The following is a 24,286-nucleotide window of genomic DNA, read 5'->3' as shown; positions in this document are numbered from 1 at the left end:
GGGCAGTACTGAGGGAGCGCCGCACTGTCGGAGGGGCAGTACTGAGGGAGCGCCGCACTGTCGGAGGGACAGTGCTGAGGGAGCGCCGCACTGTCGGAGGGGCAGTGCTGAGGGAGCGCCGCACTGTCGGAGGGGCAGTGCTGAGGGAGCGCCGCACTGTCGGAGGGGCAGTACTGAGGGAGCGCCGCACTGTCGGAGGGGCAGTGCTGAGGGAGCGCCGCACTGTCGGAGGGGCAGTGCTGAGGGAGCGCCGCACTGTCGGAGGGGCAGTACTGAGGGAGCGTGTTCCAGCACCTTGTTGGACAGTATCAGTCAGCACAGTGACGTAAGGGATACCTTGCTGGAATGTTGACACGATGTGTTGCACCATGAACTGCGAGGCGGATGTACAAGCCGCTGAGTGTCCGTAACAGAAGCAGTTGGTGCAGCCGTGCGGGTTGTGAGGCTGAAGGTGGAAGGTTCCGGACTGGCAGCTGATCAAAGAGAAAGAGAATCGTTACAATTCAGCAATAATGATCCGATTCTACGCCAATTTCTCAAAGTCAGGACTTTCACCACCCACCTCTGTGTAAAGCAAACCAGAGCCGTTTAAAATCTCGAAAACATTCATCACTGAAACCCTGTCACCACACAACGCCCATCTTCATCACTGACTGCCACTCCACATCGAGGCACTGGAGGGGGCAGGGAGGATTCCGAAGCAGGATACCAGAAATGCGAGGGTATACATATCAGGAAAGGATGAACAGGCTGGGTCTCTTTTCTCTAGAGAATAGAAGGCTGAGGGGTGACCTAATAGAGGTCTTTAAAATGATGAAAGGTTTTGACAGAGTGGATGCAGCGAGAGTGTTTCCACTTGTGGGGAAGAGCATAACCACAGGCCATCAATATAAGATAGTCACCAAGATATCCAATCGGGAATTCAGAAGAAACTTCTTTACCAGAAAAAGCAGCAAACCTGAGGACTGGGAGAATTTTGTAATACAGCAGAGGAGGACAAAGGGTTTAATTAGGAGGGGGAAAATAGAGTATGAGAGGAAGCTTGCTGGGAACATAAAAACTGACTGCAAAAGCTTCTATAGATATATGAAGAGAAAAAGATTAGTGAAGACAAATGTAGATCCCTTGCAGTCAGATTCAGGTGAATTTATAATGGGGAACAAAGAAATGGCGGACCAGTTAAACAAATACTTTGGTTCCGTCTTCACGAAGGAAGACACAAATAACCTTCCGGAAATACTAGGGGACCGAGGGTCTAGTGGGAAGGAGGAACTGAAGGAAATACTTATTAGGCGGGAAATGATGTTAGGGAAATTGATGGGATTGAAGGCCGATAAATCCCCGGGGCCTGATAGTCTGCATCCCAGAGTACTTAAGGAAATAGCCCTAGAAATAGTGGATGCATTGGTGATCATTTTTCAACAGTCTATCGACTCTGGATCAGTTCCTATGGACTGGAGGGTAGCTAATGTAACACCACTTTTTAAGAAAGGAGGGAGAGAGAAAACGGGTAATTATAGACCGGTTAGCCTGACATCGATAGTGGGGAAAATGTTGGAATGAATTATTAAAGATGAAATAGCAGCGCAATTGGAAAGCAGTGACAGGATGGATTTATGAAAGGGAAATCCTGCTTGACAAATCTTCTAGAATTTTTTGAGGATGTAACTGGTAGAGCGGACAAGGGAGAACCAGTGGATGTGGTGTATTTGGCTTTCAAAAGGCTTTTGACAAGGTCCCACACAAGAGATTGGTGTGCAAAATCAAAGCACATGGTATTGGGGGTAATGTACTGACGTGGATAGAGAACTAGTTGGCAGACAGGAAGCAGAGAGTCGGGATAAACGGGTCCTTTTCAGAATGGCAGGCAGTGACAAGTGGAGTGCCGCAGGGCTCAGTGCTGGGACCCCAGCTATTTACAATATACATTAATGATTTGGATGAGGGAATTGAATGTAATATCTCCAAGTTAGCTGATGACACAAAGCTGGGTGGCGGTGAGCTGTGAGGAGGACGCTAAAAGGCTACAGGGTGACTTGGACAGGTTCGGTCAGTGGGCAAACGCGTGGCAGATGCAGTATAATGTGGATAAATGTGAGGTTATCCACTTTGGGGGCAAAAACAGAGAGACAGACTATTATCTGAATGGCGGCAGATTAGGAAAAGGGGAGGTGCAATGAGACCTAGGTGCCATGGTACATCAGTCATTGAAAGTTGGCATGCAGGTACAGCAGGCGGTGAAGAAGGCAAATGGTATGTTGGCCTTCATAGCTAGGGGATTTGAGTATAGGAGCAGGGAGGTCTTACTGCAGTTGTACAGGGCCTTGGTGAGGCCTCACCTGGAATATTGTGTTGAGTTTTGATCTCCTAATCTGAGGAAGGACGTTCTTGCTATTGCGGGAGTGCAGCGAAGGTTCACCAGACTGATTCCTGGGATGGCAGGACTGACATATGAGGAGAGACTGGATCGACTGGGCCTGTATTCACTGGAGTTTAGAAGGATGAGAGGGGATCTCATAGAAACATATAAAATTCTGACGGGACTGGACAGGTTAGATGCGGGACGAATGTTCCCGATGTTGGGGACGTCCAGAACCAGGGGACATAGTCTAAGGATAAGAGGTAAGCCATTTAGGACTGAGATGAGGAGAAACTTCTTCACTCAGAGAGTTGTTAACCTGTGTAATTCTCTACCGCAGAGAGTTGTTGAGGCCAGTTCATTGGATATATTCAAGAGGGAGTTAGATATGGCCCTTATGACTAAAGGGATCAAGGGGTATGGAGAGAAAGCAGGAAAGGGGTTCTGAGGGAATGATCAGCCATGATCTTATTGAATGGCAGTGCAGGCTCGAAGGGCCGAATGGCCTACTCCTGCACCTATTTTCTATGTTTCTATGTTTTCCCCAGAGAGTGGTGAGAATGTGGAACTCACTGCCACAGGGCGGGGTTGAAGCGAATAGTATCGATGTATTTAAGGGGAGGCTAGACAAGTATATGGGGGAGAAGGGAATAGAGAGATAAGCTGATAGATTTAGATGAGGAAAGACGGGAGGAGGCTCGAGTGGAGCATAAACGTCGGCATGGCCTGGTTGGGCCGAAGGGCCTGTTTCTGTGCTGTATGTCCTGGGTAATCCCTGTCAGCAACCTGCAGCAACACCCAGAACTCTAACCGAGCATTTTAAAAATTAATTCATGGGATGTGGGCGTCGCTGGCAAGACCAGCATGTATTACCCATCCCTAATTGCCCCTTAGTGATAAGCCCACAGTGTCTTGCTGGGCCATTTCAGAGGGGCAAGAGTCAATCACATTGCTGTGGATCTGAAGTCACATATAGATAGGCTAAACCGGGTAAGGGCGGCAGATTTCCTTCGCTAAAGGGCATTAGTGAACCAGTTGGGTTTTGATGAGAAGTTACATGGTCACCATTACTGATACTAGCTTTTAATTCCAGATTTATGTAATTAACTGAATTTAAATTACCCCAGCTGCCTTGGTGTGATTTGACCGCGTGTCTCCGATTGGGTTGGAGTGTAGAAGGTTTCAGTGTAAGGGGTGTCACAGTTGTGTGAGGGGCGGACTGGTTGGGCCGGGTGCTCTTTACCTTTCCGCCATTGTTCATTGTTCATAGGTTTATATGTAACCTTCAGGGCTGCTGACCGAGGGCCGTGCGGCTCTTTGTCGGCCGGCGTGGACACGATGGGCCGAAATGGCCTCCTTCTGCGCTGTAAATTTCTATGTTTCTATTAACCCAGGCCTCTGGATTAGTAGTCCAGTAACATAACCACTATGCTGCCGTACCTGTTAGTGTACAGCAACACCATCAACACTGTTACGTTCAGAATAACTCCACAAAACTGTGTTGTAAACTCAAACCATTGTGACCTTGGTCCCTTTTAATATAACTCCAAAGTGAATCATCAGCGTGGTGGCCTGCCTTTTATACCTGCTTGCACCAGGGTACACAGGTAGGACCCATAGGTCTCCCACAGGTGTGCCCTCTAGTGGCAAGTCTTACACACAGGTGAGGTTCACATACATAACAAACAGCATGAGCACTCCACCCCATCACTCTCCTGCAGGACCCCACCCGAGCACGGCAATGTCCAGCAACATCGGCTGTGTGGGGTGTGGGGGCTGCATGGTCATGCTGGGAGTTGACCCTGTAGAACGTCGCTTGTTGCGTACGCACCTCCAGACCTCCCGCCTGCCCGCACACCCCCACCAGCACTCGAGTCTTAGACCAGACTGTTGCTGGGCAACTGAAACCGGGCTGCAATGTGCGGTGATTGGAGGTCCTGCAACGCATCCGTGTCTCCGGGCTCTCATCGGTGCACCTCGAAATAAATTAACTACTTTTCCGGAGAAGTGTGAGGTAATGCATTCGGGGTGGAGGGGGGCTAACAGGGCAAGGAAATATACATTAACTGGTCGGACACTGAGAAGTGTAGAGGAACAGAGGGACCTGTGAGTGCACAGATCCCTGAAGGTAGCAGGCCAGGTAGATAAGGTGGTTCAGAAACCACACGGAATACTTGCCTTTATTGGCCGCGGCATAGAATACAAGAGCAGGGAGGTTATGCGTGAACTGTATAAAACACTGGTTAGGCCACAGCTAGAGTACTGCGTGCACCACATTACGGGAAAGATGTGATTGCACTCGAGAGGGTACAGAGGAGATTTACGAGGATGTTGCCTGGACTGGAGAATTTTAGCTATGGGGAAAGATTGGATAGACTGGGTTTGATTTCTTTGGAACAGAGGAGGCTGAGGGGAGACCTAATTGAGGTGTATAAAATTATGAGGGGCTAAGATAGAGTGGATAGGAAGGACCTATTTCTCTTAGCAGAGGGTCAACAACCAGGGGGCATAAATTTAAAGTAATCGTTTAAAGGTTCAGAGGGGATTTGAGGGGAAATTTCTTCACCCAGAGGGCGGAGGGGGTCTGGAACTCACTGCCTGAAAGGGTGGTAGAGGCAGAAACCCTCACCACATTAAAAAAAGTACTTGGATGTGCACCTGAAGTGCCGTAACCTACAGGTCTACGGACCCAGAGCTGGAAAGTGGGATTTGGCTGGGTAGCTCTTTGTCGGCCGGCGCGGACACGATGGGCCGAATGGCCTCCTCCCGTGCTGTAAATTTCTATGATTCAATGATACTTTATATAACAAATTCCCACATAGTTTTAAAGCTTTGTCTGAGTAGCATGTTATTAAAAAATGCAATAAATAAATAATTAAAATGATTAATAAATAAAATCGACCATGAAACAATTCCTCCATTGTACCATAGGAGCAGGAGGAGGCCATTCAGCCCCTCGAGCCTGCTGATCTGCGAACTAACTCCATCTACCCGTCTTTGCCCCATATCCCTTGATACCTTTGGTTAACAAAAATCTACCAATCTCCGATTCAAGACAAACCATTAATCAAGCAATTGCCATTTGCGGAAGAGAGCTCCAAACCTTTACCGCCTGGTTTTTAGACCTGGCTCTGGGTCCTAAACTCCTGAACCAGCGAAAATAAGAACATAAGAATTAGGAGCAGGAGTAGGCCATTCGGCCCCTCGAGCCTGCTCCGCCATTTAATATCATGGCTGATCACTGACCTCAACTCCACTTTCCTGCCTGTTCTCCATATCCCTTGATTCCCCTCGACTTCAAAAATCTATCGATCTCAGCCTTGAATATACTCAGAGACTCGGCCTCCACAGCCCTCTGGGGCAGAGAATTCCAAAGATTCACAACCCTCTGAGTGAAGAAATTCCTCCCTCATCTCTGTTAAATGGCCAACCCCTTATCCTGAGACTGTGCCCCCTGGTCCTAGACTCTCCAGCCCGGGGGAAACAACCTCTCAGCATCTACCCTGTCAATCCCTCTCAGAATCTTTGTATGTTTCAATGAGGTCACCTCTCATTCTTCTAAACTCCAGAGAGTATAGGCCCAATCTACACAATCTCTCCTCATAGGGCAACCCTCTCATCCCAGGAATCAGTCCAGTGAACCTTCGTTGCACCGCTTCCAAGGCAAGTATATTCTCTGTGTCTACCCTTCCCCTTAATATCCTGAAAACGTCGATCAGATCACCCCTTAACCGTCTAAATTCTGGGGAATACAACCCTCAGAGATGTCCCCCCCCGGCCCCCAGAGATGTTTCGCGTATCCCCAGGGGATTTACAGTCTGAGAACCCCTGCTATGGAAGATGTGTGGAATGATGGAGTTATTGCTCATTGTATAAAGAAAAAAGACTTACATTTATATGGCGCCTTTCATGACCATCAGACATCTCAAAGCGCTTTACAACCAATCAAGTACTTTTGAACTGTAGTCACTGTTGTAATGTGGAAATGCGGCAGCTAATTTGCGCACAGCAAGCTCCCACAAACAGCAATGTGATAATGACAAGATAATCTGTTGTGTTATGTTGATTGAGGGATAAATATTGGCGAAGACACCGGGGATAACTCCCCTGCTCCTCTTCGCAATAGTGCCATGGGATATTTTACATCCACCCAGGAAAACAGACGGGGCCTCGGTTTAACGTCTCATCCGAAAGACGGCACCTCCAACAGTGCAGTGCTCCCTCAGTACTGCCCCTCCGACAGTGCGGCGCTCCCTCAGTACTGTCCCTCCGACAGTGCGGCGCTCCCTCAGTACTGCCCCTCCGACAGTGCGGCACTCCCTCAGTACTGCCCCTCCGACAGTGCGGCGCTCCCTCAATATTGCCCCTCCGACAGTGCTGCACTCCCTCAGTACTGCCCCTCCGACAGTGCGGCGCTCCCTCAATATTGCCCCTCCGACAGTGCTGCACTCCCTCAGTACTGCCCCTCCGACAGTGCGGTGCTCCCTCAGTACTGCCCCTCCCACAGTGCGGCGCTCCCTCAGTACTGCCCCTCCGACAGTGCGGCGCTCCCTCAGTACTGCCCCTCCCACAGTGCGGCGCTCCCTCAGTACTGCCCCTCCCACAGTGCGGCGCTCCCTCAGTACTGCCCCTCCCACAGTGCGGTGCTCCCTCAGTACTGCCCTCCCACAGTGCGGCGCTCCCTCAGTACTGCCCCTCCGACAGTGCGGCGCTCCCTCAGAACTGCACTGGAGTGTCAGCCTGGATTTATGTGCTCCAGTCCCTGGAGTGGGGACTTGAACACACGACCTTCTGACTCCGAGGCTCGTGTCACTGAGCCATGACTGACACTGCCATAAAGCAGGTTATGGATGGTAACAAACAAAACAGTAAAAGTTAGCCTTGGAATGGAAATGTCTGCAGTGTTTGGGAGAGACGAGCTGTGAGATTCTGCAGATGTTTTCCACCTCCACACCCCATGGGACCCTCCACCCAGCACACATCACCGACACGCTCAGCACTTAACCTCCGCAACATGCACAAACCATCTGACTGCTAAACCTTTCCTTGCAGAAAGAACTTGTACACAGTTCAACAACATGACAATCAGCCATTGAACGGTAATGAATAATGCTCCAATAGGCTCACTAGCCAGCCCTTTCATTGCCTTACTTACATCTTTCACGCCACCTCTCAGTCTGCACTGCTCCAAAGTATATAGAAAAGACTTGCATTTCTGTAACGCCTTTCATGACCACCAGACGTCCCAAAGCTCTTTACAGCCAATCCAGTATTTTTTTTGAAGTTTTGAAATGTAGGAAACGCAGCAGCCAATTTGCGCACAGCAAGCTCCCACATACAACAATGTGATAATGACCAAATAATCTGTTTTAGAGATGTAGATTGAGGGGATAAATATTGGCCAGTACACCAGGGAGAACTCCCCTGCACTTCTTCGAAATAGTGCCATGGGATCTTTTACGTCGACTCGAAAGGGCAGATGGGGCCTCGTTTAACGCCTCACCTGAAAGACAGAACCTCTGACAGTGCGGCGCTCCCTCAGTACTGCACTCAAGTTTTGTGCTCAAGTTGCTGGAGCAGGGATCTGAACCCACAAACCTCCAGACTCAGAGGCGAGAGTGCGACCAATGAGCCACAGCTGACACTCAGAGGTCCTTGAGCCTATCCAAGCAGTGGAAGCTCATTACGCTACTCCACCGGACCTCTCTGAGCAGTCTGCCGTGCTGACGTAACAGTTCGACTGACCTGTGACACAGGGCTCCCTCCACGTTCTGCTTGCAGGTGCACTTTCCATCGAGCGGACTGCAGTCACCAACGCTGCCGGCAGGGTAACACGCACACGGCCTGAAAAGGAGAGGGTGTTACTTGACGCTCGGAGCCCATACGCAGACCGATGGTTATCACAGAGACTGCCCTCCCCCACCTAATGGGGGAAAATTGTCCTCTCGGTCTAAAATAGTCCCTTGCAGAACAGGACCTCGTCCGTAAACCGGCACAAAACACCAGGGGGCAAAGAGCCAGAGGGCAGTGCGACTGATTCCAAGAGCCGTCATGGGCACGATGGGCCGAATGGCCTCCTTCTGCAGAGGGACGGGGCGGGAGATGGCCAAAGGCTGTACCACTGATGGCAGGGGGGGGGGAGGGGGCAGGAGATGGCCAAAGGCTGTACCATTGATGGCAGGGGGGAGGGGGCGGGAGATGGCCAAAGGCTGTACCACTGATGGCAGGGGGGGGAGGGGGCAGGAGATGGCCAAAGGCTGTACCACTGATGGCAGGGGGTGGGGGGAGAGGAGAAAGCTGTACCACTGATGGCAGAGAGGGAGGGTGGGAGAAGGCTGTTCCACTAATGGCGGAGGTGGGGGTGGGGCGATGGCTGTAGGCTGTACCATTGTTGGTGTGGGGAGGGCGATGGCTGTAGGCTGTACCATTGATGGTTGGGGGGGGGGGTCAATGGCCGTAGGCTGTACCATTGTTGGTTGGTGTGGGGGGGGGGGGGGGTGTGGCGATGGCTGTAGGCTGTACCATTGTTGGTGTGGGGAGGGCGATGGCTGTAGGCTGTACCATTGATGGTTGGGGGGGGGGGGTGGGTCAATGGCCGTAGGCTGTACCATTGTTGGTGTGGGGGGGAGGGGGGCAATGACTGTAGGCTGCACCATTGATGGCGGAGAGGGGGGGGAAGTGAAGGTAGTGCAGTTTGACAATGGCGCAGAGTGCGACACACGGCCGGAGGAGGCCGTCTTTCACCCTCCCCATTCCCTCAGCTGGCCCTCCGTGCCCTGAGGGAAACTGGAGCAAAGATCCATGGGCAGGATTTGTAAATGTGGACGAGGACCTAGACATCCTGAGGAGGGTGGCAGGGATTAACTGAACCAGTGGGGTTCGGAGAGTGGGCTATGACTTGTAACGGTCCTGACTGGCGAGGGCCCCAGTGGACATTCGGGACCTCCACACCCACCAGCAGGGGGAGCCAGTGTCTAACTGCGCGCACATTAGAATACTCTGCCACCGGACTCTGCACACCAAGTTACACATGGTCATGAGGAGCGGGAGAGCAAGCCTGTGATTAGAATTCAGTGAACGTACTTCATGTTCCATATTAATCGGATACAGTCCCAAGTCGAATAGATCGCAGGGATCATAGAAACATAGAAACATAGAAAATAGGTGCAGGAGCAGGCCATTCAGCCCTTCTAGCCTGCACCGCCATTCAATGAGTTCATGGCTGAACATGAAACTTCAGTACCCCCTTCCTGCTTTCTCGCCATAACCCTTGATCCCCCGAGTAGTAAGGACTTCATCTAACTCCCTTTTGAATATATTTAGTGAATTGGCCTCAACTACTTTCTGTGGTAGAGAATTCCACAGGTTCACCACTCTCTGGGTGAAGAAGTTTCTCCTCATCTCGGTCCTAAATGGCTTACCCCTTATCCTCAGACTGTGACCCCTGGTTCTGGACTTCCCCAACATTGGGAACATTCTTCCTGCATCTAACCTGTCTAAACCCGTCAGAATTTTAAACGTTTCTATGAGATCCCCTCTCATTCTTCTGAACTCCAGTGAATACAAGCCCAGTTGATCCAATCTTTCTTGATAGGTCAGTCCCGCCATCCCGGGAATCAGTCTGGTGAACCTTCGCTGCACTCCCTCAATAGCACACGTTGAACACATGGGTATCCCTGGCTTTATCAAGAAGTTTATGCTGACCCTTAATAAACCACGGGTTAGGCCCCAGCTGGAGTACTGTGTCCAATTCTGGGCCCTTCACGTCAGAAAGGATGCCAAGCGCTTGGAGAGGGTGCAGAGGAGATTTATTACAATGGTAACAGAGATGAGGGCTTCAGTCATGTGAAGAGACTGGAGAAGCTGGGATTGTTACATAAAATAAGAACGTAAAAAATAGGAGCAGGAGTCGGCCATTCGGCCCCTCGAGCCTGCTCCGCCATTCAAGAAGATCATGGCTGATCTGATCCTGGATTCAGCTCCACTTCCCCGCCCGCTCTCCATAACCTTCACTCCCTTATCACTCAAAAATCTGTCTAACTCCACCTTAAATATATTCAATGACCCAGCCTCCACAGCTCTCTGGGGCAGAGAATTCCACAGATTTACAACCCCCTGAGAGAAGAAATTCCTCCTCATTTCTGTTTTAAATGGGTGACCCCTTATTCTGAAACTATGCCCCCTAGTTCTAGATTCCCCCACGAGGGGAAACATCCTCTCTGCATCTACCCTGTCAAGCCCCCTCAGAATCTTATACGTTTCAATAAGATGACCTCTCATTTTTCTAAACTTGAATGAGTATAGGCCCAACCTGCTCAACCTTTCCTCATAAGAAACACCCCTCATCTCAGGAATCAACTGAGTGAATCTTCTCTGAACTGCCTCCAATGCAAGTATATCCCTCCTTAAATATGGAGACCAAAACTGTACGCAGTACTCCAGGTGTGGCCTCACCAATACCCTGTACAGTTGTAGCAGGACTTCTCTGCTTTTATACTCTATCCCCCTTTCAATAAAGGCCAACATTCCATTTGCCTTCCTGATCACTTGCTGTACCTGCATACTGACTTTTTGTGTTTCATGTACAAGGACCCCCAGGTCCCTCTGTACCTCAGATTTTGTAATCTCTCCCCATTTAAATAATAATTGGCTTTATTAATTTTCCTACCAAAGTGGATAACCTCACATTTTCCCACATTATACTCCATCTGCCAAATTTTTGCCCACTCACTTAGCCTGTCTGTATCCCTTTGCAGATTCTTTGCATCCTCCTCACAACTTGCTTTCCCACCTATCTTTGTATCATCAGCAAACTTGGCTACATTACACTCGGTCCCTTCATCCAAGTCATTAATATAGATTGTAAAAAGTTGGGGTCCCAGCACTGATCCCTGCGGCACCCCACTAGTCACTGTTTGCCAATCAGAGAATGAACCATTTATCCCGACTCTCTGTTTTCTGTTAGTTAGCCAATCCTCTATTCATGCTAATATATTACCCCCCACCCCGTGAACTTTTATCTTTTTCTCCCTGGAGCAGAGAAGGTTAAGGAGAGGTTTGATAGAGGTATTCAACATCATGAGGGGTTTTGATAGAGTAAATAAGGAGACACTGTTTCCAGTGGCGGGAAGGTCAGTCACCAGAGGAGACAGATTTAGGGTGATTGGCAAAAGAAGCAAAGGGGGAGAAGAGATTTTTTTTTTACGCAGCGAGTTGTTGTGATCGGGAACGCGCTGCCTGAAAGGGCGGTGGAAGCAGATTCAATTGGAGATATAGTTAAAGGGTGTAATGTATGCATTTGTGAGTATGCTCACAGGTTTGTGGAGCTGGTGACACCATCTTGCCGTCTGGAGGAGACGGGGTTCCCCAATGGAATGCTCTCTACGCGGGAGTCCTCCCTCTATTTATTGGGGACTTGGCCTGGAGGGTGTTGCATGGAGCAGTCCCATGCAATGTGTTTTTAAGCCAGTTCATGGACTCCCAGTCCGCCTGTAATTTCTGCGGTCTGGAGGAGTCCGTGTTCCATGTTTTTATGGAATGTGTGAGGTGTTCCAATATCTGAAGGGGCTGCTCCTCAAATTCTGGCTGCACTTCAGTCCCACACTCCTGATCTTTGGGCACCCTGTGCGGAGGGGAGCGGGTAGGTCCGAGGGCCTCCTCGTAGGACTGCTCCTGGGCCTGGCCAAGGGGGCCATCAGCCGGTCCAGGCAGCGGGCGGTCGAGGGGGCCGTTCAGCCCGACTGCCTGCCTCTCTTCCGCGGTTATGTTCGAGCCAGGGTGTCCCTGGAGATGGAGCACGTGGTGTCCACCGGTACGCTCACGGCCTTCCGTGAGAGGTGGGCGCTGGAGGGACTGGAGTGCATCATCACCCCCGGCAACCAAATTTTAATTTGATCCAATTAATGTTAAAAGTTTAATTTATTTAATTTGTCGGTTTTAGTGCCCCTTTAATAAGGGGCATTTGATTTATAGATCCAACTTAAAATAGTTGTAGAGCTGTTGAGTTGGGAGTGGCTTAGCCAGTCACGTGATGTTCACAAGACTCAATAAAACCCCAGCCAGTTGGGTTCGGGGGATCCATGATGAGGCAGGTGGTTGTGAGCCTGGTGGATGAACTGGTAATGTGCAGTGTGATTGTTAAACCTTTTGCTAATAAACCAACTGGTTCTAACAGCAGTGTGTTGCTATGGATTCTCAAGCAAAGAACCCATGAAGCCAATACATTACAGAGAGCTCTTTCAAAGAGCCGGCACAGGCACGATGGGGCAAACGGCCCCCTCCCGTGCTGTACGGTGTCGCTGCTCGACCCCTGACCCTCCCACACCCAAACCCGCCCTGGTTACCTGCAGCCTCCCTCCGAGAGAGAGTGGTACCCCGGCCGGCAATGCTCACACTTCTTCCCCATGACGGTGGCCTTGCAAAGGCAGTCTCCGCTCTGGTCGCACTGCAAGCTCAGGGATCCTGTGGGGACAAGGCACACGGCCGTGAGACACCCCCTCCCCATACCATTGGTGCTCAGCATCGGCCTTACACAGCTCGCCCAGGGTGAACCAGCTCCAGATAAAACGGCCAAATACAAAAGCAAAATACCGCGGAGGCTGGAGACTGAAATAAAAACAGTGACTGCTGGAAATACTCAGCCGGTCAAGCATTATCTGTGGAGAGAGAAACAGACTTAACGGTCCAGGTTCCCAGATAATGCTTGGCCCGCCCAGCGCTAGTTTATTAACAACAACCACAACCTGTATTGATATAGCACCTTTAACGTAGGGAAACGTCCCAAGATGCTTCGCAGGAGTGTTATGCGATTAAAAATCTGATACCGAGCCGCACAAGGAGAAATAGGGCAGATGACCAAAAGCTGGGTCAAACAGGGAGGTTTTAAGGAGCGTCTTGAAGGAGGAGAGAGAGGTAGAGGGGCGGGGAGGTTTAGGGAGGGAGTTCCAGAGCTTGGGGCCCAGGCAACAGAAGGCACGGCCACCGATGGTTGAGCGATTATAATCAGGGATGTTCAAGAGGGCAGAATTAGAGGAGCGCAGACATCTCGGGGCAGGAGGGTTGTGAGGCTGGAGGAGATTACAGAGATAGGGAGGGGCAAGGCCACGGAGGGATTTGTAAACAAGGATGAGAATTTTGAAATTGAGGCGTTGCTTAACCGGGAGCCAATGTAGGACAGCGAGCACAGGGGGTGATGGGTGAGCGGGACTTGGTACGAGTTAGGACACGGGTCAGCGAGCACAGGGGGTGAAGGGTGAGCGGTACTTGGTGCGAGTTAGGACACGGGTCAGCGAGCACAGGGGGTGATGGGTGAGCGGGACTTGGTGCGAGTTAGGACACGGGTCAGCGAGCACAGGGGGTGAAGGGTGAGCGGGACTTGGTGCAAGTTAGGACACGGGTCAGCGAGCATAGGGGGTGATGGGTGAGTGGGACTTGGTGCAAGTTAGGACACGGGTCAGCGAGCACAGTGGGTGATGGGTGAGTGGGACTGGGTGCGAATTAGGACACGGGTCAGCGAGCACAGGGGTGATGGGTGAGTGGGACTTGGTGCAAGTTAGGACACGGGTCAGCGAGCACAGGGGGTGATGGGTGAGCAACACTGGGTGTGAGTTAGGACATGGGTCAGCGAGAACAGGGGGTGATGGGTGAGCAACACTGGGTGTGAGTTAGGACATGGGTCAGCGAGCACAGGGGGTGATGGGTGAGCGGGACTGGGTACGAGTCTAGCTCTGGGAGTGGATCGCTCAACTGTTGCACAGGTGGAAAGCAGGCGGGGATCTACAATGAGCGGCCAATCCCCTTCACCCGATCACCAGGGCTCCACGGTGCTGAACATTATATCACCCAGAGTCTACGGTACAGGAATGGGCCATTTGCCCAACCGCTCTGTGCCAGTGTTTAACTCCACACCAGCCTCCTCCCTCTCCGTCATCATCTCACCCTATCAGCATATCCTTCTATTCCTTTCTCCCTCATGTGTTTATCTAACCTCCAGTTAAATACCTCGATACTATTCACCTCAACCACTCCCTGTGGCAGCGAGTTCCACATTCTCACCACTCTCCGGGTAAAGAAGTTTCTCCTGAATTCACCATTGGATTAATTAGTGACTATCTTATATTGAAGGTCTCTAGTTCTGGCCTCCCCCATAAGCGGAAACATCTTCTCTACGTCTACCCTGTCCAACCACTTCATGATTTGAAGACCTCTTTCAGGTCAGCCCTCAGCCGTCTCATACCTAGATGAAGAGGCTGAGCCCTGTTGTGTTGTGTCACATCACCGGACCGTAAGCCGAGCCTCTGAGCTCACCGATCCCAATTACCAAACGTAGCATCCCTCCCAGAGCCCAGAGACCAAACCCGCAACTTCAACATTTCCCCCCTCACTTTCAGCTCCCAGCAGCCCCTGTACCCCAGTAACTGCATCAGGCCGACACACGCTTCAGTGACTGGGGCACTCCCTGTCACTCCACACGTGCATATACAGGTATACACTCACTCTCACACACACACACACTCACTCACACACACTCACACACACACTCTCACACTCACTCACACACACTCACACACACACTCTCTCTCACACACTCACTCTCACACACTCTCTCTCTCTCACACACACTCTCTCTCTCTCACACACACTCTCTCTCTCTCTCACACACATACACACACACACACACACACACACAAACTCACACACATTCTCACTCTCACGCACGCACTCTCACACGCACACACACGGTATGTCAGTCACTCACCCACGAGGCTGCAGTTGCAGGGTTGACAGGGCTCGGCAGTATTGTCCCTGTAACAGTGCTTGGCGCACAGCTGGCAGTGTGCCCCCGCAGTGCGATCCCTGCAGTTCAGGCACTGCCCTCCGTGCCCCGTCCGACGGTACTGGTCCGCGTTGAAGACGCACTGCTCCGACCTCCCGCTGCAGTTACAGGCTAGAGCGAAGCAATGGATAACGAATCATTTGGGCACCTTTCGCAACAACAACAACCTGTATTTATATAGCGCCTTTAAAGTAGTGAATCGTCCCAAGACGTTTCACAGAGGTATTAGCAGATTTAAAAATTTGTAGAAATTCAGCGCAGGTGACCAAAAGCTTGGTCAAAGAGGTAGGTTTTAAGGAGCATCTTGAAGGGGGAAAGCGAGATAGAGAGGCGGAGAGGTTTAGACAGGGAGTTCCAGAGCTTGGGACCCAGGCAACAGAAGGCACGGCCACCGATGGTTGAGCGATTATAATCAGGGATGCTCAAGAGGGCAGAATTAGAGGAGCGCAGACATCTCGGGGGGTTGTGGGGCTGGAGGAGATTACCGAGATAGGGAGGGGTGAGGGCCATGGAGGGATTTGTAAACAAGGATGAGAATGTTGAAATTGAGGCATTGCTTAACTGGAAGCCAATGTAGGTGAGCGAGCACAGGGGGCGATGGGTGAGCGGGACTTGGTGCGAGTTAGGACACGGGGCAGCCGAGTTTTGGATCACCTTCAGTTTACGTAGGGTAGAATGTGGGAGGCCAGCCAGGAGTGCGTTGGAATAGTCAAGTCTAGAGGCAACGAAGGCACGGATGAGGGCTTCAGCAGCGGATGAGCTGAGGCAAGGGGCGGAGACGGGCCACAACCAATAATTGTCAATCCGCACTGTCCGCTTCCAAAACCCGCGCCGGATAAAATTCCCGAGGCGCGATGTGGAAACGATCACCCTCCCGCTCGGATCGCCCTGGTGTCTCCAGGAACTGGAGACTAAATACTGAAGATGGGGGGGGGGAAGAAAGGATGTGCTGACTGACAATCGAGGAGCAGCCAATCGGCTTTCAAATTGGCGTGGGGAGGCGGAGTCGATCGACCAATTACAGGAGAGCTGGGGAGGGGGCGGGGTTGAAGGCAGGAGGTCATGTGATGGAACCCCCAGGAATTAGACCAATCAGAGGTGGCGACCCCTACTCTCAGTGGGCAGGAGTTTAACTGAGGCCTCTGAGGGGCATAAATGGCGGAGTTTGCGAGGTGGGGAGAGGCAGCTCGGTTACTCTCCCCCCCACCCCCCCCGCTCTCCCACCCCGACCTGTCGCCTTGATATGGGCAGCAAATGGTGGGTGGGGGGTGATTAGCAGAAGATCGACCCACGGTGCCCCGGATGGATTATAACCGGGCAGGGCCAATGGAGTAAGTTGTGAGGACTGCTCTCAAAATGGTTTTCTTCGGCAGCACCAGCCAAACCCATCACCCCTACCGCCCAGAGGGACAAGGCGCATAGGAACACCAAGATCCCCTCCCAGTCACACACCATCCTGACTTGGAAATATATCGGCCGTTCCTCCATCGTCGCTGGGTCACAATCCTGGAACTCCCTCCCTAACAGCACTGTGTGGGAGCACCTTCACCACACGGACTGCAGCGGTTCAAGAAGGCGGCTCACCACCACCTTCTCGAGGGGCAATTAGGGATGGGCAATAAATGCCGGCCTTGCCAGCGACGCCCACATCCCGGGAACGAATACATTTGAATAAAAATGACTTGGGAGATTGAGGGGAGATCTGATCGAGTGGTTTCCAATGATCGAAGGATGTGATTGGCTCGAACACACCGCGGGACGATTTCCTGTGGCGCCGGGAATGGAGAACCGGGGGCCAAGGATGAGCGCCAGGAACAGATTGACACGGCGCACGGTCAGAGGGGCGGTGAGAAATTAGATTGTGGCGGTGAGGCCGAGACACTTACGCAGGCAATGGTTGACAGCCTCGGAGGACGCTCGCCCCCAGGGCCGGTCGTGGAAGAACGGGCGGCACTTCTGGCAGTCCACGCCCGTCGTGTTGTGCTGGCAGTCGCACACCAGGCGGCCCAGGCCGTTGGTCACACACTCGCTCGCGTGGCCGTTACACTTACACCTGCAAATACAGCCCAGGGACAGAGTCAGTTCACATTTATATAGCGCCTTTCGCCTCCACTCCTCCGCACCTCCCAACGGCCTCTACGGCCAATGGGCAGTCACTGTTGTAATGTGGGAGACGCGGCAGCCAACGTGCGCACAGCAAGCTCCCACAAACAGCAATGTGATAATGAGCAGATAATCTGGTTTTAAAGATGTTGGTTGAAGGATAAACCTTGGCCCCAGGACACCGCGGGGTAACGCCCCTGCTCCTCGTCTAAATAGTGCACCTGAGAAGCAGACGGGGCCTCGGTTTAATGTCTCATCCGAAAGATTGCCCCTCCGACAGTGCGGCGCTCCCTCAGTACTGCCCCTCCGACAGTGCGGCGCTCCCTCAGTACTGCCCCTCCGACAGTGCGGCACTCCCTCAGTACTGCCCCTCCGACAGTGCGGCACTCCCTCAGTACTGCCCCTCCGACAGTGCGGCACTCCCTCAGTACTGCCCCTCCGACAGTGCGGCGCTCCCTCAGTACCAACTCTCCGACACTGCGGCGCTCCCTCAGTACTGCCCCTCCGACAGTGCGGCGCTCCCTCAGTACTGCCCCTCCGACAGTGTGGCGCTCCCTCAGTACTGCCCCTCCGACAGTGCGGCGCTCCCTCAGTACTGCCCCTCCGACAGTGCGGCACTCCCTCAGTACTGCCCCACCGACAGTGCGGCACTCCCTCAGTACTGCACCACCGACAGTGCGGCACTCCCTCAGTACTGCCCCTCCGACAGTGCGCCGCTCCCTCAGTACTGCCCCACCGACAGTGTGTCGCTCCCTCAGTACTGCCCCTCCGACAGTGCGGCACTCCCTCAGTACTGCCCCTCCGACAGTGCGGCACTCCCTCAGTACTGCACCTCCGACAGTGCGGCACTCCCTCAGTACTGCCCCTCCGACAGTGCGCCGCTCCCTCAGTACTGCCCCTCCGACAGTGTGGCACTCCCTCAGTACTGCCCCTCCGACAGTGTAGCGCTCCCTCAGTACTGCCCCTCCGACAGTGCGCCATACCCTCAGTACTGCCCCTCCGACAATGTGGCGCTCCCTCAGTACTGCCCCTCCGACAGTGCGCCACACCCTCAGTACTGCGCCTCCAACAGTGCGGCGCTCCCTCAGTACTGCCCCTCCGGCAGTGTGGCACTCCCTCAGTACTGCCCCTCTGACAGTGTGGCGCTCCCTCAGTACTGCCCCTCCGACAGTGCGCCACAACCTCAGTACTGCCCCTCCGCTCCCTCAGTACTGCCCCTCTGACAGTGCAGCACTCCCTTAGTACTGCACCTCCGACAGTGCGGCACTCCCTCAATATACCCCCCACACACATCCCTCCCACACTCGCCCCCACTCACACACACCCTCCCCCACACAAACATGCTCCCCCCCCCACACACAACCCCCCCACACACCCCACACGGCCCCCCACCCACACACACCTGTGCTGTCGCCATGCTGGTAGGAAGAATAAAAAAGCAAATTATAATTTAAATGGAGAAAAATTGCAAAGTGCTGCAGTACAGGGAGGGTCCTTGTACATGAAACACAAAAAGTTAGTGTGCAGGTATAGCAAGTAATCAGGAAGGGAAATGGAATGTTGGCCTTTATTGCAAAGGGGATAGAGTATAAGAACATATGAATATGAGCAGGAGTAGGCCATACGGCCCCTCGAGCCTGCTCCGCCATTTAATAAGATCATGGCTGATCCGATCATGGACTCAGCTCCACTTCCCTGCCCGCTCCCCATAACCCCGTATGCCCTTATCGTTTAAGAAACTGTCTATTTCTGTCTTAAATTTATTCAATGACCCAGCCTCCACAGCTCTCTGAGTCAGCGAATTCCACAGATTTACAACCCTCTGAGAGAAGAAATTCCTCTCAGTTTTAAATGAGCGGCCCCTTATCGTAAAATCATACCCTCTAGTTCTAGTCTTCCCCATCAGTGGAAACATCCTCTCTGCTTCCACCTTGTCAAGCCCCCTCATAATCTTATACATTTCGATAAGGTCACCTCTCATTCTTCTGAATTCCAATGAGTAGAGGCCCAACCTACTCAACCTTTCCTCATAAGTCGACCCCCTCATCCCCGGAATCAACCAAGTGAAACTTCTCTGAACTGCCTCCAAAGGAAGTATATCCTTTTGTAAATATGGAAACCAAAATTGCACGCAGTATTCCAGGTGTGGCCTCACCAAGCAGAGAATTCCTGCTACAACAGTACAGGGTATTGGTGAGACCACACCTGGAGTACTGCGTACAGTTTTGGTCTCCGTATTTAAGGAGGGATATACTTGCATTAGAGGCAGTTCAGAGAAGATTGATTCCTGGGATGAAGGGGTTTGTCTTATGAGGAAAGGTTGAGCAGGTTGGGCCTGTACTCATTGGAGTTTAGAAGAATGAGAGGTGATCTTATTGAAACATATAAGATTATGAGGGGGCTTGACAGGGTAGATGCAGAGAGGATGTTTCCTCTCGTGGGGAAATCTAGAACTAGGGGGCATAGTTTTAGACTAAGTGGTCACCCATTTAAAACTGAGATGAGGAGGAATTTCTTCTCTCAGAGGGTTGTAAACCTGTGGAATTCTCTGCCTCAGAGAGCTGTGGAGGCTGGGTCATTGAACATATTTAAGGCGGAGATAGACAGATTTTTGAGCGATAAGGGGATAAAGGGTTATGGGGAGCAGGCAGGGAAGTGGAGCTGAGTCCATGATCAGATCAGCCATCATTTATTGAATGGCGGAGCAGGCTCGAGGGGCCAAATGGCCAACTCCTGCTCCTGTTTCTCGTTTTCTGATTGTACCAGACACTGGCAGAAGTCTCCCAAGAGCCTACTGACTCTCTGGGAGGTTTGCAGTGCAGGAAGGTTCTGGAAGACCCATGGACTGGACCTCATGGCCTCATGGATTTGGAACGCTGCATTTTGTGAATGGCGAGAAGCTGGGACCTGTGGGATAGTGGAGCGATCTCGGGGTCCGAGCATGGAAATCACTAACAGCTAATGGTCAGGTGCAAAAAATGATTGAAAAGTCCAATGGAATGGTGGCCTTTATCTCACGGGGGGCTGAAATATCGGGAGGAGGAAGTTATGTCACAGTTATATATACAGCTCGGGTCAGATCCCATCTGGAGACTGTGTTCAGTTCGGCACCACCCCTCGGGATGGATATATTGGTCTCGGGGGCGGGGGGGATGCAGTGCTGATTCACCAGAATTTATAGTATTATATAGTGCGATATAGTATAGAATGTATAGTATTATAGTGCAGTATAGTATAGAATGTATCGTATTATATAGTGCAGTATAGTATAGAATGTATAGTATTATAGTGCAGTATAGTATAGAATGTATAGTATTATATAGTGCGGTATGGTATAGAATGTATAGTATTATAGTGCAGTATACTATAGAATGTATAGTATTATATAGTACAGTATAGTATTATATGGTACAGTATAGTATAGAATGTATAGTATTATAGTGCAGTATATTATAGAATGTATAGTATTATATGGTACAGTATAGTATAGAATGTATAGTATTATAGTGCAGTATACTATAGAATGTATAGTATTATATAGTACAGTATAGTATAGAATGTATAGTATTATATGGTACAGTATAGTATAGAATGTATAGTATTGTTGTGCAGTATAGTATAGAATGTATAGTATTATACAGTATAGTATAGAATGTATCGTATTATATAGTACAGTATAGAATAGAATGTATAGTATTGCATGGTACGATATAGTATAGAATGTATCATATTATATTGTACAGTATAGTGTAGAATGTATAGTATTATATAGTACAGTATGGTATAGAATGTATAGTATAGTGCAGTATAGTATAGAATGCATGGTATTATATAGTACAGTATAGAATGTATAGCATTATATAATGCAGTATAGTATAGAATGTATGGTATTATATGGTACGGTATAGTATAGAATGTATAGTATTATTGTGCGGTATAGAATGTATAGTATTACATGGTACAGTATAGTATAGAATGTATCATATTATATTGTACAGTATAGTGTAGAATGTATAGTATTATATAGTACAGTATGGTATAGAATGTATAGTATTATAGTGCAGTATATAGAATGGATAGTATTATACAGTACAGTACAGTATAGAATGTATAGTATTATATAGTGCAGTATAGAATTGTATTACATAGCACAGTATAGAATGTATAGTATTATATAGTGCAGCTAAGTATAGAATGTATCGTATTATATCGTGCAGTATAGTATAGAATGTATAGTATTATATAGTATAGAATGTATAGTATCATATAATGCAGTATAGTATAGAATGTATAGTATTATATAGTGCAGCTAAGTATAGAATGCATAGTATTATATAGTGCAGTATAGTATAGAGTGCATAGAAACATAGAACATAGAAAACATAGAAAAATGCATGGTATTATATCGTGCTGTACAGTGTAGAATGTATAGTATTATATAGTACAGTATAGTATGGTGTTATATAGTACAGTATAGAATGTATAGTATTATATAGTGCAGTATAGTATAGAATGTATGGTATTATTATGGTACAGTGTGGTATAGAATGTATAGTATTATATAGTGCAGTATAGTATAGCGTGCATCGTATTATATAGTGCAGTATAGTATAGAATGTATAGTATTATAGTGCAGTATACTATAGAATGTATAGTCTTATATAGTACAGTATAGAATGTATAGTATTATATGGTACCGTCACCATAGGTGGTCCCTAGAGCGAGGATGACTTGCTTCCACGAGTTCACAGGTGTTTCGATGAAGGACCTGATGTTCCAGTCCTGAACTCCAGTTGAGGGGGTGGAAGATGCCTGTGCGTGGATTTTTTTAACGTGTGGTGACCGTTGCACATCAGCCACCACACGGCTCGACAGAGCTAGGCCTTTATCCAGTGGCAAGGGTAAACCAGGACGACTGGAGACCTGCTCTGCTGACTTTCTAAATGGTGAGAATCTAAAATCAGTGGAGGTCCAAATAGACTTGTGGGCTCCAGATACATAGATTATTCAAATGTCTTGAACAGTTGCAGAAAATAATCAAAATGGCTAATGGGACGCTGGCCTTTATATCTAGAAGACTAGAATACAAGGGGGTAGAAGTTATGCTGCAGCTATACAAAACCTGGTCAGACCACACCTGGAGTTCTGTGAGCACTGGGGATAAAAGGGTTAAATGCCGAGGACAGGTTGCACAGACTGGGCTTGCATTCCCTCGAGTGTAGAAGATTAAGGGGCGATCTAATTGAGGTGTTTAAGATGATTAAAGGAGTTAACAGGGTAGATAGAGAGAAACTATCTCCTCTGGTGGGGGGAGTCCAGAACAAGGGGCATAATCTTAAAATTAGAGCCAGGCCGTTCAGGGGTGATGTCAGGAAGCACTTCTTCACACAAAGGGTTAGTGGGAATCTGGAACTGTCTCCCCCCACAAAAGCTGTTGAGTCTGCAGGGGGGGCAATTGAAAATTCCAAAACTCAGATCGATAGATTTTTGTTAGGTGAGGGTAGTAAGGGTTACGGAACCAAGACGGGTAAATGGAGTTGAGATACAGAACAGCCATGATCTAATGTGTAATGTATTTGCTTCATGGGTTCTTTGCTTAGGAATTCATAACAACACATTGCTATTAAGAACTAGTTGGTTTATTAGCAAAAGGTTTAACAATCACACTACACATTACCAGTTCATCCACCAGGCTCACAACCACCTGCCCCATCGTGGATCCCCCGAACCCAACTGGCTGGGGTTTTATTGAGTCTTGTGAACATCATGTGACTGGCTAAGCCACTCTCAACTCAACAGCTCTACAACTATTTTTTGTAGACACAATAATCAAGTGCCCCCTGATTAAAGGGGGGGGGCACTAAAACCGACAAACTTGGACAAATTAAACTTTAGACATGTGGCTCAAATTAAAATTTGGTTGCCGGGGGTGATGATGCACTCCAGTCCCTCCGGCGCCCACCTCTCGCGGAAGGCCGCGAGCGTACCGGTGGACACCGCGTGCTCCATCTCCAGGGACACCCTGGCCCGGATGTAACCGCGGGAAAGAGGCCGGCAGCAACAGCTCTACAAACCTGTGAGCATCCTCACATTGTGCATACATTACAGTATGGAGGAGGTTCGAGGGGCTGAATGGCCTCCTCCGGTATTCCTGTTAGTCCCACTCCCTGTTCTCTCTGTCGCTGTAACTTCACGCACGGCCTCCCACATCCACCCGACGCCCCCTCCCTCCCTCCCCCCCCCCCGCCCTCACCAATGAATGGACTTCAATCTGTAACAGTGCCTTCCCACAACCCGGAGATCGCTGCAAGGGGCAACGTGGGAGATAAAATGGGGATAATAACAGGGTGTGATCTCTCCGTGGCTCACAGCCGTCGACGGGAGCGGAGCAGGAATGGAGAGGTTCCAGCTACTGTGGATCGAAATCAATTCCAGACCAAATTCTGCACTCTAAGAACCAGATGGCCAACAGCTGTCGAGGAATCCTGACCATGCTTTGATATGAGAGAGAAACGTTTTACCATGAAGACGTCAGCTCAGATCGGCAATGCGATAACCTCAAAAAAATTAACTACTTGCATTTCTATAGCGCCTTTCACAACCTCAGGATGTCCCAAAGTGCTTTACAGCCAATGAAGTACTTTTGGAGTGTGGTCACTGTTGTAATGTGAGAAACGCAGCAGCCAATTTATGCACAGCAAGCTCCCACAAACAGCAATGTGATAATGACCAGATAATCTGCTTTTGTTATGTTGATTGAGGGATAAATATTGGCCCCAGGACACCGGGGATAACTCCCCCTGCTCTTCTTCGAAATAGTGCCATGGAATCTTTTACATCCACCTGGGAGAGCAGACGGGGCCTCGGTTTAAACACAAGATTGTGGAGGGGTCGGACAGGAGGCCCAAAGCACTGGGAAGAGGCAACCATTCATAACCCAACCCCCACTTCCCTTGCCCCCACTCTCCCCCTCCCCCCACTCCCTTCCA

The 24,286-nt window shown here is 50.1% G+C and overlaps 1 protein-coding gene across 1 annotated transcript in view; it reads right to left on the bottom strand.

Moving 5' to 3' along the window:
• Positions 1-24,286, bottom strand: part of LOC139233071 (laminin subunit gamma-3-like) — a 113,818-nt gene that overhangs the window by 54,779 nt on the left and 34,753 nt on the right. The window contains exons 4-8 of the mRNA XM_070863590.1: positions 17,081-17,247; positions 15,117-15,305; positions 12,703-12,820; positions 8,105-8,203; positions 337-473 (exon numbers count right to left, since the gene is read on the bottom strand). Of these exons, the coding sequence (XP_070719691.1) occupies positions 337-473; positions 8,105-8,203; positions 12,703-12,820; positions 15,117-15,305; positions 17,081-17,247 (710 nt within the window). The remainder of the gene's footprint in view (positions 1-336; positions 474-8,104; positions 8,204-12,702; positions 12,821-15,116; positions 15,306-17,080; positions 17,248-24,286) is intronic.

The sequence above is a fragment of the Pristiophorus japonicus genome, chromosome 20, assembly GCF_044704955.1.
Source record: "Pristiophorus japonicus isolate sPriJap1 chromosome 20, sPriJap1.hap1, whole genome shotgun sequence".
Taxonomy (NCBI): Eukaryota; Metazoa; Chordata; class Chondrichthyes; family Pristiophoridae; genus Pristiophorus; species Pristiophorus japonicus.
This window is presented reverse-complemented; position numbering and strand designations above follow the sequence as displayed.